General features: G+C 41.8%; 1 protein-coding gene across 2 annotated transcripts in view; it reads left to right on the plus strand.

Moving 5' to 3' along the window:
• Dnah5 (dynein axonemal heavy chain 5) overlaps nucleotides 1–18603 on the plus strand; it is a 279864-nt gene that overhangs the window by 91282 nt on the left and 169979 nt on the right. For both annotated transcript variants that reach the window (XM_078018064.1, XM_078018069.1), the window contains exons 15-18: nucleotides 663–869; nucleotides 6676–6847; nucleotides 12439–12584; nucleotides 18303–18462. In XM_078018064.1, coding sequence (XP_077874190.1) covers nucleotides 663–869; nucleotides 6676–6847; nucleotides 12439–12584; nucleotides 18303–18462 — 685 coding nt within the window. The remainder of the gene's footprint in view (nucleotides 1–662; nucleotides 870–6675; nucleotides 6848–12438; nucleotides 12585–18302; nucleotides 18463–18603) is intronic.

Consider the following 18603-nt stretch of genomic DNA (forward strand, 5'->3'; position numbering starts at 1 on the left):
AATATAATTGTCTGTTTGGAAAGTATCACAAACCAGGCATCAGAAACCCATTTTATTTAATTCATAAACTCCTTTGTGGGAAAATCCTCTTTCGGAGTTTCTCTCCCCTACAGGTTAGGGTTTCTTTCTTTTTAAAATGTGGTAAGACCTGAATGTGTCTGTTAGGCAAAGTCTTAAATATATTTTTCGGCAATCTTGGTGGTTAATCAAATTATCCCCTACAAATATTTACCTGTAGATTGGTAGGAAGTGGTGTGTCTTAGCCATATTGATTGTATTTCTAGGTAACTGAAAACTGAGTTTAGTTGGATTTTGCGAAACTTTCAATAGAAGGAGTAACTTAGTAGGCATGAGGGTGCCTGGTATCAGCTGAACGGCTCTTGGGAACTCACCACCACGACATGGTCCACTTCTCTAGCAAGTGTGAGAGTCATGAAAGAAACATTTTATTGAATTGACCATGCACCATCACCACCAAGAACCTGGAGGTTTTTTCTGAGAGAGAATTTAGGGTAAGAGCAGCATTCCCATTGCCTTTAATTCAGGAAGCTCAGGTCCTTGCAAGAACACTTAGCAACCTGGATCCCCAGGAGTGGCTGCGTGGGATGCTCTTGGTGTTCGCGGAACGTTCTGATGGTAATGATGCCGACTTCTTCCCACAGATCAGAGAAGTTCACAGAGGTCTTGAGGCTTCTTTGCTGGTGAAGGCTCCAGACACTGGGGAGCTGTTTGTGAACTTTGATCCTCAGATATTCGTCTTATTTAGAGAAACAGAGTGCATGTCACAGATGGGTCTGGAAGTGTCGCCATTTGCAGCTGCCCTCTTCCGGAAACGGTATATATACAAAAAGAACTTCAGTAACATGAAGGTATAGTATTTTTAAATTTTCCCTCTTCTGGATCGTTCTGAAATACATTTTAAAAAATTGGGTGGTGTGTCATGTTGGAGGACAGAAAATGACCAGAATGGCTAGAGTGGAATGAGTGAGGGACAGTGACAGAGGATGAGCCTGCAGAGTTGGATGGCACCAGAACGTGGCAGGTCTTGTATAAATTTATGTACCAGAAAAATCACTGACAGAAGCTGAGCTGGAGAAGAGGGCATGATCTCATTTAATAAAAGTCCTCTTTGCTCCTGGATGGAAAGTAGACCTGGCGGGGAAGCAAGAGTGTCAGTGGGGAGACCGTTTCTGGACTGCTCCACAGATCTGGCATGGATAAGATGGAGGCTTGAGCTAGAATGGCAGTAGAATTGGTCAGCTGTCAAGGAGTTGTGCCATCAGGCAGGATAAGAGGGAACTCAAGGATAACTGAAGTAGGGACTACCATGAATTATACAGGTCACATTCTGTCTAACTGCGGTGGCCTTGATGGTGAGTACCATTTGTGAAGATGCCAAAGACTTGAGCTAGTTTACTTTGGAAGGTCGGTGGGACTCAGTAGTTCCCATCCCAAGGGACAAGATTGTTTTTAGACATCAAGGGGAGGTGTCATCCATGCTATTAGATATGGAAAGCTACAGTCCAGTGAAGCTGTCAAAGTGGAGGCCTGGTTTGGAGAGGTGGAGAATATAGTTGCTATTTAATGACATTCTCCTGGATAGAATTCTTAGGGAGAGAACATAGACAGGGAAGAGTAGAGGGCCACAGGACCCAACAGTGGCTCCAACATTAGCACATCTGGTAGAAGAGGAAAAATTAGCAAATGAGATTTCAGAGTGGACTTTGAGGTGGGATGAAAACAAGGGTCAAGGAAACCAGGGGCAAGAAAAACCTCACGAGGGAGGAACAGGTTACCAGTGACAGGCGGTGCTGCCCAAAGACAAGAAAGAGCAGGTCAGAGATGCAGCCCTGGCAGTGGAACATTCATATGGAAACTGCCATCAATAGATCATAATGGTTAACATCACATGAGGGCCACACATTTGCTTTGCATGTTAAGCCATTTTCATGTTCACTATTTCATTTGATCATTCCCATGATCATATTAGGTAGGTGGGATAGTATGTAATTATTTTATTTTCTAAATGATCAAACTGGGCTTAGCCAAGGTTTCACAGGTAAGTGGCAGAACTACTAACAGAACCCAGAACCCACAACTTCATGTTATATTCAAAAAGTCAGTATCAGCAATGGGCAGACCTTCCTCGAGTGCGTACTCATGAAGTACTAGTCAGCCCGTTGGGATTTCCTTATAAATTCCTCTTGGTGTGTTAGGAAATCATTTTGCCAATCTACATATTTACAAAGAAAATATTTTTATTAAGAAACCATATTTTCTTTTCTGGAGGTACTAGGGACTAAACTCAGGGGCACTTGACCACTGAGCCACATCCTCAGCCCTATTTTGTATTTTATTTAGAGACAGGGTCTCACTGGGTTGCTTAGTAACTCACTTTTGCTGAGGCTGACTTTGAACTCATGATCCTCCTGCCTCAGCCTCCCAAGCCACTGGAAGTATAGGAGTGCACCACTGTGCCTGGCTAAGAAACCAAATTTTTATGAGTATAAAAGCACCGATGATGATTTTGTCTATGGAGGAGTTGTTTTGGTAACAGATAACCCCCAAATAGGGTACATTTCAACATCCCTTCATTTTATCTCAAGGGTTTTTGGCTAAAGAGATTGCAGGGTTGGGATGATTATGTGCATGACTCCATGGACTTCCAGCAGGGAGGATGTGGCCAGTAGGGTGTCTTATACAGCAACTGAGGGCAAGTATTGCAGTGAATGAGGAGGAGGCAGGTGGTCTTCAGGGTGTCCTGATTCTCACAGCATCACCTCTGTTGTGTCCTGTTGGGCTCCATAAGTCCACCCAGATTCCAGGGAGGGTAGAGGCATAGACACCACCACCACCACCACCACCACCACTACTACTGCTACTACTACTACTACTACTTCTTCCTCCTCCTCCTCTTCTTCATCTTCCCCCTCCTCCTCTTCCTCCTCCTTCTTCTCTCCGCCTCCTCCTCTTCCTCCTCCTCCTCTTCCTCATCTTCCTCCTCCTCTTCCTCCTCCTCCTCTTCCTCATCTTCTTCCTCCTCTTTCTCCTCCTCCTCTTCCTCCTCTTTCTCCTCCTCCTCTTCCTCCTCTTCCTCTTCTTCTTCCTCCTCCTCCTCCACTTCCTCCTCCTCCTTCCTCCTCTTCTTTCTCCTCCTCCTTCTCTCCTCCTCCTCCTTCTCCTTCTCCTCCTCCTTCTCCTCCTCCCCCTCCTCCTCCTCCTCCTCCTCCTTCTCCTTCTTCTTCACCAAGAATGTTTTAAAGCCAACACAGCTGTAAATGAAATCTGAACAAATAAATTATGATCTGGTACACATTTATTATGGAGGTTGAAAGAATTAAAGGTTCCTGCTCAACATGAGCAGATTTATTGGCATATTTTGGGCATCCTCTAAACACCCCCCACAGTTGCAGAGTTTTGGTGCTGAATGCTCAACAGAGTTTTGGGGCTTCTGCTGATATGCCAAAGTACTGAGTTTGTCTTCTTCCTCAACTCCTTGGAAGACAGTTGAAGTTAGAAGGAGATGAGCTAGTAGTGGCTGATGGTTCAGATTTGGAAGCCAGTTTGATCTGGATCCAAGCCATTATCTTTGGGTAAATTACTTTACCTTCTAAACCTCAGTTTCTTGGTTGGAAAATGGATGAGTAATTCCTCCTGGGGTTAAAGGATTAAAGATGAGAAATGGAAGACCTGCCTGAGGCAGATTCTAAGGACTGTTTCCCAGGTAGAATGAGTGACGGACACTGAAACAAAGGTGGATAAAAGTGAATAAAAGCTTTAGGAAATATATGAGTAACCAATAATTGAATAATCAAATCTAGGATTTCTAAAATGGCTTTCATGGAAATTGAAAGGGAATTATAGAAATTGTGGCAAGGTATTATATAAAGAAAGGTTTATATAGTGCATTTGGGAAGTGCTGGGTTTAACAAAATTCTCAAAGCCCCCCAGTACTTCTTATAACCCAACGGCAGGTGTCTCTGGACATTTAATATTAATCTTGGCTATTCAAGAGGAAATAATGCATATGGTGTTTTTCAAACTTATCCATGCAGGGATCATTTTTATTATAGAATGTCTTGAACTTAGAACTTTAAGGAAAACATTTTAGGGAACATTAATCTAATATCAAGGTAATGCTAATCTTTACATTGCAAATGTGGGTTTAAAAATAACTTTTTTTTAAGAAGCACATTAAAATCACTTTCTTATTTTAATGGTTATTAATATTGACATTATCCTGAAAGCTATGCTGGAAATACTATAAATATTTAATTATTTAAAAATGGTAACATGGAAAAAAATATATATGTCAACTAAGTTGATTTAGTTCAACCTAATACAACAGTTAATTTTTCAATAAAGAACTTAAATCCATAAGTGTCAGATCACAAATGCACTTTCTAAATAATTACCAATTGGTTAAAAGAGAAATAACGATCAATTATCTCCTATGTTCCACCTACCATTTTTGACACATTAACAAACAAAGCAGATAAGATTCTTGTTCTGGTGTAACATACAGATACTCTTGGACTTACCATGGGGTTATGTCTGAATAAACCCATTGTAAGTTGAAAATATCTGAAGTGGAGAATGATTGAACACACCTATTGAACATTGTAGCTGAGTTACTTTAAAGGTGCTCAGCACATTTACATTAGCTCACAGTCAGGCAAAGCCACCTATTACAAAGCCTGTTTTAAACAAAGTCAAGAATGAATCAAATTTCAAGAATGAATCACAATGAACATCACTAGCCCAGGAAAAGATCAAAATTCAAAAGTCCCAAGTATGGTTTCCATTGAACATCTTTCATTTTCACACCTTTGTAAGTTGTAGAAAATCCGCAGTGAACATTATAAATTGGTAAATTATTTAGTGTATTGGTATAAAGTGATAGATGCTATGGGAAAAATAGAGCAGGACACAGAATGTATGAGTGTCTTTTGGTGGTGGTTTGCAGTCTTAAGTAGCTTGTCAGGATAGGCCTAACTATGAAGTGCTCTGAGAAATTATTTGACGAAGGTGCAAAGATCCTGAGGCTAAGGATCAATAAGGGAGACAGTAGGTGGGATCAGAGAGAGGGGAGAATGGCTGAAGATAAGACAGGCAAGGGGAATAAGATTAAGTAGGTTTTCGTAGAGTAAGGACCTCTCCAAGTCTCTGTATGAGAATGTGGAGCCCTGAATTAGGTGGGAACATCTAATAATGGCAGCAGAGGAGTAACATCATCTGACTCAGTGTTTTAAGGGTTTGCCTCTGTAGCTAAGTAGAGCCTAGAGTCTCAGAGTCACGGGTGGAAGCAGGGAGAGAATGGTGGAACTTTCTAATGATTCAGCTGAGCGTCAGGGACAGCAGATATAGCAAACCAATCAGACCTCCTTTGAGTATGGTGCGACAGGAGAACTGGATGGGTTGTAAGTGACAGTGGGCAAAGAGAGGAGTTAAGGCTGACTGAATTTTGGCCAGTGGGCAGAAAGGATGGAGTTTGCTGTCACGTGACTTGGAGAATGCGGTGGGCAGAGAAGGTTTGTGGGCAAGGACTGCCTTTCAGTTTGGACCTGTTAGGTTTGAAGATGTCTGTTAGATATGAAGGGGGAGACTGTTTAGGCTCTTTTTCTTTCTTTTTCTTTTGTGTGGTGCTGGGGATTGGACCCAGGGCCTTGTGCATGCAAGGCAAGCCCTCTACCAGCTGAGCTATCTCCCCAGCCCTCTGTGTAGGCTCTTGCTGTATATGAGTCTAAACCTTGGAGTGAGATCTGCACTGGAGATGTACGTTTCTCTTTGGCATTCAGATGACATTAAAGTCCTGTATCGTTTAGATGTGGTGTCCCCAAAAAGCTTACATGTGAGATAATGCAAGAAGGTTTGGAGGAGAAATGATTGGGTTATAACATTGATCAAATCACTAAATTATCCCCCCCTGATGGGATTAACTGGGTGGTAGCTGGAGACAAGTGGGGTATGGATGGAGGAAGTGGTTTACTGGGGCCGTGGCTATGGTGTATATGTTTGTTTCTGGAGAGTGGTCTCTCTTTCTCTCTCTGCTTTCTGATCAATGTGTTGCCTGCTTCTCTCTGCCACACTCTTCTGCCATGAGCCACAAGGAATGGAGTCTTCTGTCTATGATTGAGACCTCTGAAACTGTGAACCCCAAATAAACTTTTCCTCCCCTATAAGTGTTCTGGTCAGGTCCTTTAGTCACAGCAGTGAAAAGCTCACTAAAACAAGCCATAACACTTGTTGAAATAATACTGGTTCCTGATTCTCCTCCTGTGCTTTAGGTCTTGCATGAAGTTTGGCCTGTAGTCCCAGCAATGGACTCCCGTAACCCAGACACTTTTGATGATGAGTGTGGTCCACAGAAGAGGCTCAGAGCAGCAGGATGCCCCAGTTTAGAAAAATTACTTGTCTTCAAAACTTTTCTTTCCTTATAGTCTGGGTAGGGACTGAAAAATTCTGCTTCTTAAATTCTTCATCCTTGGTTGTAATTTATTGAATTAGGATTTGTGATTTATAGAGAAAGTCCATGTTTTCTCTTCTTATTTTGTTTTTACCTTTCTCCCTGCCAGGCTATGAGAGCCCCCAGTTTGATGGAAATAAAAGTAAGCATTTTATATAAAATGATAAAGTTGAGATGTTACTTGATGATTTAAACCCATTTAATTGCAGATGATGCTGTCTGAATACCAGAGAGTGAGGTCAAAAATGCCCCCTGCCATTGAGCAACTGATGGCCCCCCATCTGGCTAAAGTGGACAGAGCTCTCCAGCCAGGCTTGGCTGCGCTGACCTGGACATCGCTGAATATTGAGGCATACTTAGAAAACACTTTTACAAAGATCAGTAAGTTTGTCTAAATGGTTACTATTTCTCAGATTTAAAGGCTTATTTCTTAATATCTGTTGTGAAATTTCTTATCAATGTGGTGATATAAATGAGATGAGATGCTGCAGTCTGGCTGGGCACAATTCACGAGCCACTTATCAAGCAGAAACAAACTTTATTTTTAGAACACGCACCACACAGCTCTTCAGGAATTCCCTCAGAGCCCAACTGCCACCACCGGCTTCCCACGAGCCTCTCCACCCCTAGCTCCTCCTGCTCTTGAGGCCCATTGGCTGGGTCGTGTGGGCGGAGCCAAAAGAGTCCCCCAATGAGCAGCTCCGTGGTCTGAAAGGGTGGGGAAATAGCCCAATGAGCATCACCGCAGAGGAGCTAATAAGCTGACAGCTAGAAGTTTGCTGGGGCCGCTGTGAGCCAATCAGCTGGAAGTTTGCTGGGGCCCCTTCTGCTGTGGCTCTCAACAATGAGAATTCCTCCAAAGCTGTTCCATAAGAAATTTTTTCAAGGTATACACTTTCAGTAATCTACTGAAAACTGTAAATATTCAGTATTAAGTTTGTTCCCATAGATAACCACGATTTTTCATTTATTTTTACTGTTGGACATTTGAATTTAAAGGATCTTTAGAGTCTTTTAACTTGTGATGCTAGTTGGTTAGTGTGTTTTTAGACCCTGATTTGAAAGATATGGAGGTTTGTATGGAACAGAGAGCTGGACAACAGGGAACTGTAAGTAGGAAAAGTTGAAGGAAACATCATTTTTCCTTAGTGGGGGATATGACAATTTTGAAAATGTAGGTGAGGTGGTATATTCCATAGTTACAATTTCCCAGAATGTGTACAGGTTTGTTGCAAAGGTGGAATCTGGGCTCAAATACATCTGGGAAGCCCACCTTAGTAGCTGGACAGATTTCTTCTTGGAGGACTTTGCAGAGCCTTTAATATGCATGGCCACTGGGTCTCCAAGAAGAGCTCTTGTCCAGGTGTCTTGGGAGGCTGAGACAGGAGGATTCCTAGGTCAAAGCCAGCCTCAGCAGAAGTGAGGTACTAAGCAACTCAGTGAGACCTTGTCTTTAAATAAAATAGAAAAGAGGGCTGGGGATGTGGCTCAGTGGTCGAATGCCCCTGATTTCAATCCCTGGTACAAAAAAAAAAAAAAAAAGAAGAGCCCTTGTGTGGGTGTTTTCCAGAGTTCTTTGACTCCTAGGAGAACATCTGAACCCCTCCCTCGTACTTCTGTGGTGAGCAGGGAATATAGTCTGGGTCATGGTAATGACAGATTTTTTTCAAAGACTTTCCTGTTATATCCAATGTCATCTGCCCTAACCTTTTCGTGGGCCAATTCTGCCCACTTTTTATAGCCCAGAGTAAGTCTCACTCCAGGAAGCCCACCAGCCTCCAACCCTTGTGACCGCATCCTCCTCCTGTGATGTCTGTTGTGTTGACGGTAGAGACGGGGGCTCTGTATTTCAGCTCTCTTTAGTGGTTTAATCCAATTTCATCTTTCTCCCCAAAATGACTGCAAAGGGTTTAAAAAGCCAGCAGTCTCTTTAACGTCTGTTGTGCGCTCAGTTGGGTGGAGTGGACACCCATGCACTCACACATTCCTCACTGCAGGAGACTTAGGCAGTCCGTCTCTGTTTCCTTACCTTCCTCACCCTATTCTAGCTCTTCCATCCTGTCTCCTCATTTTTGGGTCAACTCTTCCTTCGTGGCCCTTCTAGATACCTCTTGTGGTGCTTTTTATCATTCTCTCTCTTTCTTCCTTAGGTCTTTCTCTAGGTCTGATGCTTGGAATTAATGAGGTAGAACCTGCTTCTTTTTTATAGCTTGTGTTGTCAAGGGCTTGTCTTACCTGTAGGTTTTCACTGTACCTTCTGAATGCCTTTAGCTCAACAGTGTCTACTTGTTTAATTTGCCAGGTGTTGTATACTCAAGAATAATTGATGAGTACCTGGTTGGGGACAGGCAGTAGAGTGAAGAATTATTGTCGAATCACCCCTCCCTTTTGTTCTGCTTCACAGATTGGGAATTGGATTCAAGGCAAATTTGTTAAAATATTTTTATTTGTTCTTTTTAGAGATGCATGACAATAGAATGTATTTTGGCATATTACACATACATGGATTATAACTTATTCTAATTAGGATCCGATTCTTATGGTCGTACATGATGTGAAGTTATCCTGGTTGAGTATTCAATACAAGGCTAGGAAAGTTACGTCCGATTAATTCTACTGTCCTTCCTCTTCCCCTCCCTACTCCCTTCACTTTATTTCCTTTTATCTAATCCAATGAGCTTCTATTCTTCCCCTCTTCCCCTCCCTTGTTGTGGGTTAGCATCCACATATCAGAGAACATTTAGACTTTGAGTTTGGGGACTGGCTTATTTCACTTAGCAAGATATTCTCCAGTTCCATCCAGCAAATTCCTTAATTTCATTGCTTTGTATTTTTTTTCTATTTGCTAAGAGTTGCCTTGTGGCCTAAGATATGGCCTATTTTAGAAAATGATCCATGTGCCGCTGAGAAGAAAATATCATAAGTCATTGATGGATGAAATATTCTATGTATGTCTGTTAAATCTAAATTGTCAATTGTATTTTTAGTCCTATAGCTTCTTTCCTTAATTTTTGTTTCGAGGATCTATCAATTGATGAGAGAAGAGTGTTGAAGTTACCCAGTATTATTGTGTTGTAATATATTCGACTCTAGAGATTTGAGTTTGTTTGACGTATGTAGATGCTCCATTTTGGGGGGCATAAATTTTTAAGATTATTATGTTTTGTTGAAGCAGTATTAAATGACCTTCTTTGTCCCTTCTAATTAATTTTAAGTTGAGGTCTACTTTATCAGTGTGAGAATAGAAACCCATGTGAATGGCAAGTTTTTTTCCCTATTCTTTATCTTTGGTCTAAGAATGTCTTTGCCTATAAAGTGAGTCTCTTGGAGACAGCATAATGTTTGGTCTTGTTTTTAAATCCAATATGCTAGTCTGTCTTTTGATTGATTAGTTTAGGCCATTTACATTCAATGTTATTATTGAGAAATGATTCTTATTCCCTGTCATTTTGAATTATTTCTGTTTTTTGAGTTAATTTCTCTTTTGATTGACTATTATTCTAGTGTATATTCTCTTTTTGCTAATTTCCAGTTTTATTTTTAATTTTTTATTCATGAAATATTTCATTGAGAATGTTTTCCCATGTGGTCTTTGTAGTTGTAAATTCTTTTAACTTTGTTATTATGGAAGGTTTTTATTTCATTGTCAAATCTGAAGCTTAATTTTGCAGGGTATTATAGTATTATTGGCTGGCATCTATTTTCTTTCAGAACACAGTATGTATTATTCCAAAGCCTCCTAGCTTTAAGGGTGTGGGTTGAAAAATCAGCTGAAGTCCAAATTGGTTTCCCTCTAAATGTGACTTGTGGTTTTTCTCTAGCAGCCTCAAAGACATATTGTAAAGGGGACCTTTAATATGAATGAAGTGTATTTCATACTCATTGTAGCTTAAAGGTAGGATAATATAAAATGTATTATCAGGCAAGCATTGCATTGTAGAGGTGGAAAAAAACAGTAGAAACAATTTTAAATAAGACCCTCAATTTAAGGGTTGGAAAACTGTGGTTCAGAGTTGCTAAATGATTTCTAATGGCACACAGATATAAGCAGTCAGGATGAGTTTAGAACCCAGTTTCCTTGCCTCTAAGCTAGTATTCTTTCCAAAATATTTCTTATAGGAAATAAAACTATATGAAATTGACTAAAAGTCTCTAAGGACTCATTTATAAAATGTATAAATGTTTCCTAGTTAGAATTACCACAATCAAATTAGAACAGGCTTCCGAGGTAGGCTTGCATGTCCTCTCTGAGAGTGTGAGGATTAGATGGCTAGCAATTTGGATGTTTATTAGAATGTTAGCTGGAGACAAAGAGATATTTTCTAAAGAAACTCTTGTTAGTCCTCATATTTCATTATGTTTTTCTTTTTGTAATTTAAATAGAGAGAATAAAGCAGAACAGGATTAAATTTCTTTAGGAGACAAACTATGTTAGACAACTATGTTACATCTCAAGAACAGCTGGATTCCTTATTGGGTTAAGTGAGCCAACCCTTCTGTTTACAGATAGTTGCCTGTATCATGTATTTCTTCTAAAAGAGTTTTGGCTACTTTCAAAATAAAAATCAGAACTTATAAAGACTTAATTTTGTATATTCTATGCATAAATGTTGTTAGTTATTTTTTTGGTATTGATGTCGTGACAAGTTGTCACAAACTTAGTGGCATAAAATCATTTAATTATGGAGGTCAGAAATCCAAAGTGAGTCCTTGGGGCTAAAATCAAGTGCCACCAGGGGAAACTTTTTTCCTTAGCCTCTTCTAGCAGGCAGAGGCTACCTACACATGCTGTCCCATGGTCACTCCATCTTCAAAGCTAAGAGCATAGCATCTTCAAATCTCTCTCTCTTTCTCTGCCCCCTGATTCCATGGTCATATTCTTTCTCTGACTCTGACCTTCCTGCCTTCCTCTTACAAGGACCCTAAACTAGGGTCCTAGACTCTAGACCTTATGACTACTTTGGCACTATCTGGATGATTCAGCACAATCTCCATGTCTCAATATCCTTAACACATCTGCAAAGGCCCTTTTGTCACATAAGGTAACATTCCCAGGGAATTAGGATGTGAAAATCCTCATAGGAACTTTTTTAAACTTGCCATAAATGTCCTTGAAGATGGTTCAAAGAATCTGTCAGGTAGAAATAGTAAAGAATTTCATTGAGTACAGCTGCCGAAATACAAATGTCAGCTCTCCTTTCGTACTCAAGAAGACTACCAGAAGGAACTGCTTGGTGTCTTGAAGAGCTGTATGTAACATTGTGTTGTCTTCGTTCAATTTCAACTTCATTTCCTAGGAGAAAGTACCGTTGGAACAACAGAGATTTGATTGTACGGTGTCTGTTGAAAAATGTATGACCCATCAGGGGGATGCCCATTAGCCATCCTTCCTTGTTTTGATGTGGAATTGTTAGCTTTCCTCAGAGTTGCCCTTCAATCCTTGGAACGTGGTGTTCAATACCACCTCAGCAAAACTAAAAAAAGTATCCCTTATGATAGTAACGTGAGAAAAATAGAGGAATTTCACTTTAAGAACACTGTTTTGGAAACCTCTCCTGGAACAGGCTCCGGGATGCATGTTGAAGCTGTAGGATGAAGACATGGGTTTCAGAGGGAGTCAGCCTATGCGCGGACAATGCGCAGCACTCAGATGAAAGGGTGCTCAGGCTGTGGTGTTGGCACAGGAGGAGGCAGGCCCTCATCCATGCAGGTCCACAGGAAGCCTGCTGTGGACAGGAGCCGGGGCTAGGCAGGCTGGGAGAGCTGAAAAACTGCTCAGGAGGGACGGGGAGAAGGCCAAGGTGGAACTCTGGAGTGTCCCAGGGACCTATGGAAACTGAAAAGTGTTGCTCCTGCCGTTGCTGCTGGCATCTAATCGTGTGTGTGTGTGTGTGTGTGTGTGTGTGTGTGTGTGTGTGTGTGTGACAAAATGCTTTCCTTCATCTCCTTCATTTGCTTTTGTTTTTCCAAAGAGGACCTGGAGCTGCTGCTTGACAGAGTCAAGGATTTGATTGAGTTCCGCATCGACGCCATTCTAGAGGAAATGAGCGGCACCCTGCTTTGTCAACTCCCCCAGGAGGAGCCACTCACCTGTGAAGAGTTTCTCCAAATGACAAAGGTCATTAGAAAATGGATATGTTTTACTAAGAAAAGTTTTCCTGCAGTTTGCTTTTCTGTAAAGGGCAGTTTTAGAAGCAGACATTGGATTCCTTTTTCTTTCTAGTTGCGATTGCTTGGTGGCAGATATAATTCAAACATGGAACCTTCTGACAATAGTACCTAAGCAGCCACTTGGACACGAGGGGAAAGTCACCTCTTTTCACATCACTGAGGGAAAGTACCATGGGACACATTTCTAATTTTTCCATAGCTTATGAAGAGTAGAGCCTTGTTGTAGAAGAGCTTCTCCTAATCTAGGGGTCACCAATAAAACAGTTGCTCTGAGCAGCGTCTGGGCAGGGTCTCTCCCTGTGTGTGTCAGTGGAGCAGTATTCCCAAACTGGTGTTCCGTGGCACTCAATTCTGGAGCCACTTCTAGGAAACCTGGGACAGGCGGGTTGATCCATCCTTATCAGCTAGACAACAGAGGGAACCCTCCAGAATTCTGAGCTCCCAGATGCCAGCTAGGGGCCAACCTTGCAATCAGCCTTTCCAAGGACACCAATCTCAGTCCTGTGTAAACCCCTTTCTGCATGCATAGAAATCTTCGGTTTAAATGGAATCATTCTTACATAACTGAAATGTAATGTCTGTGGTTCCTCATTGTCATGCTCCTCACTGTGGGTAAAATTTTTAAAATTTTTTTGGTTTTTTAACTTTGTTCTAATTAGTTATACATGACGGTAGAATGCATTTTGACACGTTATACACAAATGGAGCACAGCTGCTCCTTCCTCTGGCTGAACATGGTGCCGAGTCGCATGGGTTGTGTAATCATATATGTATATAGGGTAGTAATGTCCATTTCATTCCACTGTCCTTCCCATGCCCACAGCCCTTCCCTCCCTCACTCCCCTCCGCACTATCCAAAGTCCCTTTATTCTCCCCCACTCCCATTATGGATCATCATTCACTTATCAGAAAATACATTCAGCCTTTGTTTTTTGGGGAGTTTGGCTTATTTCACTTAGCATACTATTCTCCAGCTCCATCCATTTACCTGTAAATAGTATAATTACACTATTCTTTAAGGCTAAGTGACATTCCATTATGCATATGTTGATCTGTTGAAGGCATCTAGCTTGGTTCCATAGTTCAGCTATTGTGAATTGAGCTGCTATAAGCATTGATGTGGCTGCATCACTGTGTTTTGCTGATTTTAAGTCCTTTGGGTGGTATAAACCAAGGAGCAGGATAGCCTGGTCAAATGGTGGTTCCATTCCAAGTTTTCTGAGGAACCTCCATACTGCTTTCCAGAGTAATTGCATCAATTTGCAGTCCCACCAGGAATGTATGAGTGTGCCATTTTCCCCACATCCTCGCCAACACTTATTGTTTCTTGAATTCTTGATGATTGCCATTCTGACTGGAGTGGGATAAAATCTTAGAGTAGTTTTGACTTGCGTTTCTCTAATTGCTAGAGATGATGAACATTTTTTCATGTTTGTTGATCAATTGTATTTCTTCTAATGTGAAGTGTCTATTCAGTTCCTTTGACCATTTATTGATTGGGTTATTTTATTATTATTTTTTTTTGGTGTTAAGTTTCTTGAGTTCTTTATATATCTTGAAGATTCGTGCTGTATCTGAGGTGCCTGTGGTAAAGATTTTCTTCCATTCTGTAGGCTCTCTCTTCACACTATTGTTTCCTTTGCTGAGAAGAAGCTTTTTGGTTTGAGTCCATCCCGTTTATTGATCCTTGTTTTTATTTCTTGTGCTTTAGGATTTTTGTTAAGGAAGTCAGATCCTAGGCTGATGTGGTGAAGATTTGGGCCTATGTTTTCTTCTATTAGGTGCAGGGTCTCTGTTCTAGTGCCTGAGTCTTTGATCCACTTTGAGTTGATTTGTGTGCAGGGTGAGACACCGAGGTTTAATTTCATTTGGCTACATGTGGATTTCCAGTTTTCCCAGCACCATCTGTTGAATAGGCTAACTGTGGGTAAATTTGATCCCTGCCCAACCTTCTGACTCTTTTTTGTTCTCTTCCCATCTAAAAAAAACACTTAGCTGCACTGTTTATAAAAATAAAAAGTTTTAAAAATTTTCAAAGCAAGTTTTAGAATATTTTAAAAATGGGAAGCTTGGGATCCGAATCCTGATGCCACCATTGTTGTAATTGCCATGTGTTTTATGCCTCTCAAAGCTGTGCTCCCTACTGGACGCACAACTGAGTTTGCATCCTGCTTTGTTCTTCCCCAGTTAACATTTCTCCCAAACTAGACTTTGTGTTGCTATCTGGCTTTCATAGGCACCATTTTAAAAATGGCTTTGGGATATTTTACTAGGTGGATGTGCTACAATTTATTTGCCAGTTTCTTATTGCTGGACATTAAATGGCTTCCAAAGTCTTTCTATTTTTCCAAGAGCTGCAATAAATATGTTTATATATCATGTTTTTCCTTTTCAGAATTATTTCCTCTCTCAAAATAAGATTACCGTGTCAAAGAGCACGGCTTTACTTGAAGGCTCTTGATATTCACAGCCAATTGTCTTTCAAAAAGGACACTATCAACTTAGAATGCTGCTGGCATCCAGCAGTACCAGCCTCACCACCCCCAGGGAACACGGTTTTATTGTGTCTCCTGATTTTAGTTTAAGTAGCAAAATCATGTAACATAAATTGATTTGCATTTCCAATTACCAAAGTAAATGAATGCTTTTTGTTGGACTTTTTTAGACTTTTCACAATCTATTTATTTGTTGCATTATTTTTGGAGCACCTATGCCAACCAATGCTGGGACACAGCAGTAAATAAAATGTGAAATCCCAGTCATGCAGGAGCCCACTTTGCAAGTGGACAATACAGAAAAACAAACAAAAAGCCTATGAGTACACATGTCAGCTTGTGATAAATTCAATGGATAACAATTAAGAGGGTAATGGGGAAAAGCAGTGCCTAACCCAGAGTTGTGACTTTACACTGATGGTTTGGGGTGACTTTTGTGATTACATTTGAACCGAGGAAGCGAGGAAGGGAGCCATGTGAATAGCTTTGGGGAAGAGCTTTCCAGGCAGAGGGGACAGCAAGGGCAAAGGCCCTGAGGTAGAAACATGTGGTTTGGGCAGCTGGAGGGAGGTGTTGAGATGAAGTACATGGAATGCGTTGATATGCTGGGGCAGAAAATCAAGCAGAGAGGGAGAAAGATGGTTGGTAGTCTTGTCCCTGGAGAAGCTAGGGAGGCTCTGACTCAGAACTTAGTGTGTGAGATTATTCTTTCCTTATTTTTTTTTTTAAATATTTTTTTCTTGTCAACGGACCTTTATTTTATTTATTTATTTATATGCAGTGCTGAGAATTGGACCCAGTGCCTCACATATGCTAGGCAAGCTCTACCGCTGAGCCACCACCCCAGCCTGAGATTATCTTGAATAGGAGGAGAAAACCACTGCGTTCACTCCAACAGGAGGAAGTGGTGGAGGCTGGCTTGTCTTCCTGGGAGGGCTTGGGCGTGGGGAGCTGGGTGAGTCTCCATTTGCTTCTGGTGGAATGTGAGGGGCAAGGGTGGTTAAAGACAGGAGGACACAGGTGTTGTGGAGCCAGGTAGAGGAAGCGGCGGTGGCCACGTGGAGCGGTTCCTGGGTAGCGTTAGGGGATGGTTGAGTCCGGGGGCTGTGAGCTCCCAGCTGCGAGCCTCTGCATGGCCATGATGTGTGTGGGCAAGAAGAGAGGGTGGGTCGCCTGTAGAGGCTGGGCCTCACCTGGGAGGGTGGCCAAGGGCCGAGGGAGTGATGGGCTAAAGGATATCAGCAAAAGATTTGCTGAAGTGAGGCAGGTTCTCACTAGAAGGAGTGAGCTGGGGGCAGAGTGAATGGAGCTGGGGAGAACTTGGGGGCCGGAGGGCTCCTGGTCTGCCAAAGCCGAAGTATCGTGGGGATGAGGAAATCCTGGAGCTCCATGTGGGTCCACAAGGGGAGGCGGGTCAGGTTTGGTAACAGATCCATCTGGTGGTTTCAATGTGCGGATGTCACCACTGAGGTGGGTTGTCAAGTGGGGTGAGTGGAAGCCGTGGGTTTGGCTTATTTTGCTGGATACAGGGGCATTTTAATGAACCTTTTGTACTGTATCCTCGTTCTGTTTATACTCTGCTTTATTAATTTCTATGCTGTTTATATGATTTTTATAATCACGTCCTCTCAGAGAGAAAGAATTAAGGGATTTACACAAGGCTGTTAGAACTACATTAGTCTTTGAGAGCTTGTTGATTCTGTCTTCCAGAACCCTCGATATCAAGGCGTTTTGTGGTTTCAGATGTGTGTTTTATTACGGAGGGGTCTGGAAGGACTGGGGGAAGGTCACTGAGGATTTCCTGGAGAGCTGGCTTTGAGAGCAGAGATCACATCATGGCCCACGTGTGCTTCTCTCCTCAAGGCAGTCAGAGGACTGAAGATGCAGACTTTGAAAATGATTAGCACTCTCTCAGGGAATGAGGAGCTAATTCACACAGAATGACGAGCTGGACAGACACTTAGTTCCTGTGGATGTGAGTCATTTGCTGACCATTACTAATAACCAAGTCCTCCAGTACTTTGTGGCCAGCCCTGCGCTGGGCACTTAACGTGTTATCTTAGGGAATGCTTGCAACCATAAAAGGTGGGTTCTTCCCTTATCACCAGTTTACAGACAGGAAAACTGAGGCCAGAGAAGGATCTTCCATATCACCCAGAGCTGGGATTGGAACCCAGGAAATTTAGTACCAGGGTCTATACTTGTTACTAGATGATACTAACTTCATTCCATCCCTTATCTACTCTCAGACCCGCCTCTACTTTTTTTTTTCTTAATAACTGCTTCTCTCTTTTTTAGTTGTCTCTAAGCTCAGGGTTGAGATTGGTAGTTGGGTATAGTTCTGACTTGAGAGTGAAGTTATTTTATGCGTTGATGATAAAGAAGCTTGGTTGTATGTTTCAGTGTACATTAGAATGTTCCTGTGTTGATGGCATCCAAGTGCCGTGTGTCACAGCAGTGGAGTGGAGGTGAAGGTCATGCACCAGCAGGTGACAGAGCCAGGAGACTGATGTTTGATGTGGAAGGTCCAGGAGAATATTAGAATTTCAAAGTGCATAAAAGAGAAACTTGAAATGAAGCTGGAGACTGTGGCCAGTTGACAAAAATCTCTTGCTTCATAGGCTTATTTTCCAACCAGTGGTAAATAGCTGATTTCGTATATAGTGCTACAGAATCCATCACAGCGCTCCCAATCATGTTTTAATTCATATTTATAAAATTTTATTCCTGAGAAATGCATAATTGAGTTGGACAGGAGGGAAATAGACCTGAAATCAAGTAGGAGATAGCTGTGGCCTTTTGGCAAAGATGAGGAGAAAAGAAAGGCTAGCTAGAGCAGATTATGCAATATGACGGGAATGTCACAGAACGAGGCTACTGGTGGATCTGGGATTGCTGTCCTCCATGCTGGAAAAGCAAATGTAATTTTGGCTTGTCAACATTGCTCCAGGGTTTCCCTTGTCTGCAGTGCATTCAGAGGAGGCCTGGCGGGGGTGGGGGTGGGTGTGGGGGTGGGGGTGGGGGTGATGGTACAGGAAGGATGAGGGCCAGCATCACTGCAGCCTAAGTTCTCCCCTGGAGCTGAACCTGTAGGCTTGCTGCTGTTCTTCAGGAACTCTCAAGAGCCAGATAAACAACGATGACATGTGATAATCATTTTTATTTGGTAGGACCTTTGTGTAAATGGTGCTCAGATACTCCATTTTAAAAGCTCATTAGTGGAGGAAGCAGTCAATGAGCTCATCAACATGTTGTTGGACCAGCAAGTTCCACCCAAGGAGGAAAAAGTGTTCAATGAGAATCATATTGATTCAAAAAGTGAAACTTCAGGTAAGAGGTGCGGTAAAAAAAGGGTTTTGTTTTTCTAGGACATTTGTTGAAAATTACAATTTAATTTTCTACAGAGTGACTTAATTCCACAGTTCTGCAAATGCTGTCTCAATTTTAGAGTGATATTTATGTCTGAAATTG

The sequence above is a fragment of the Ictidomys tridecemlineatus genome, chromosome 1 (assembly GCF_052094955.1).
Source record: "Ictidomys tridecemlineatus isolate mIctTri1 chromosome 1, mIctTri1.hap1, whole genome shotgun sequence".
In the NCBI taxonomy this organism is placed as follows: domain Eukaryota; kingdom Metazoa; phylum Chordata; class Mammalia; order Rodentia; family Sciuridae; genus Ictidomys; species Ictidomys tridecemlineatus.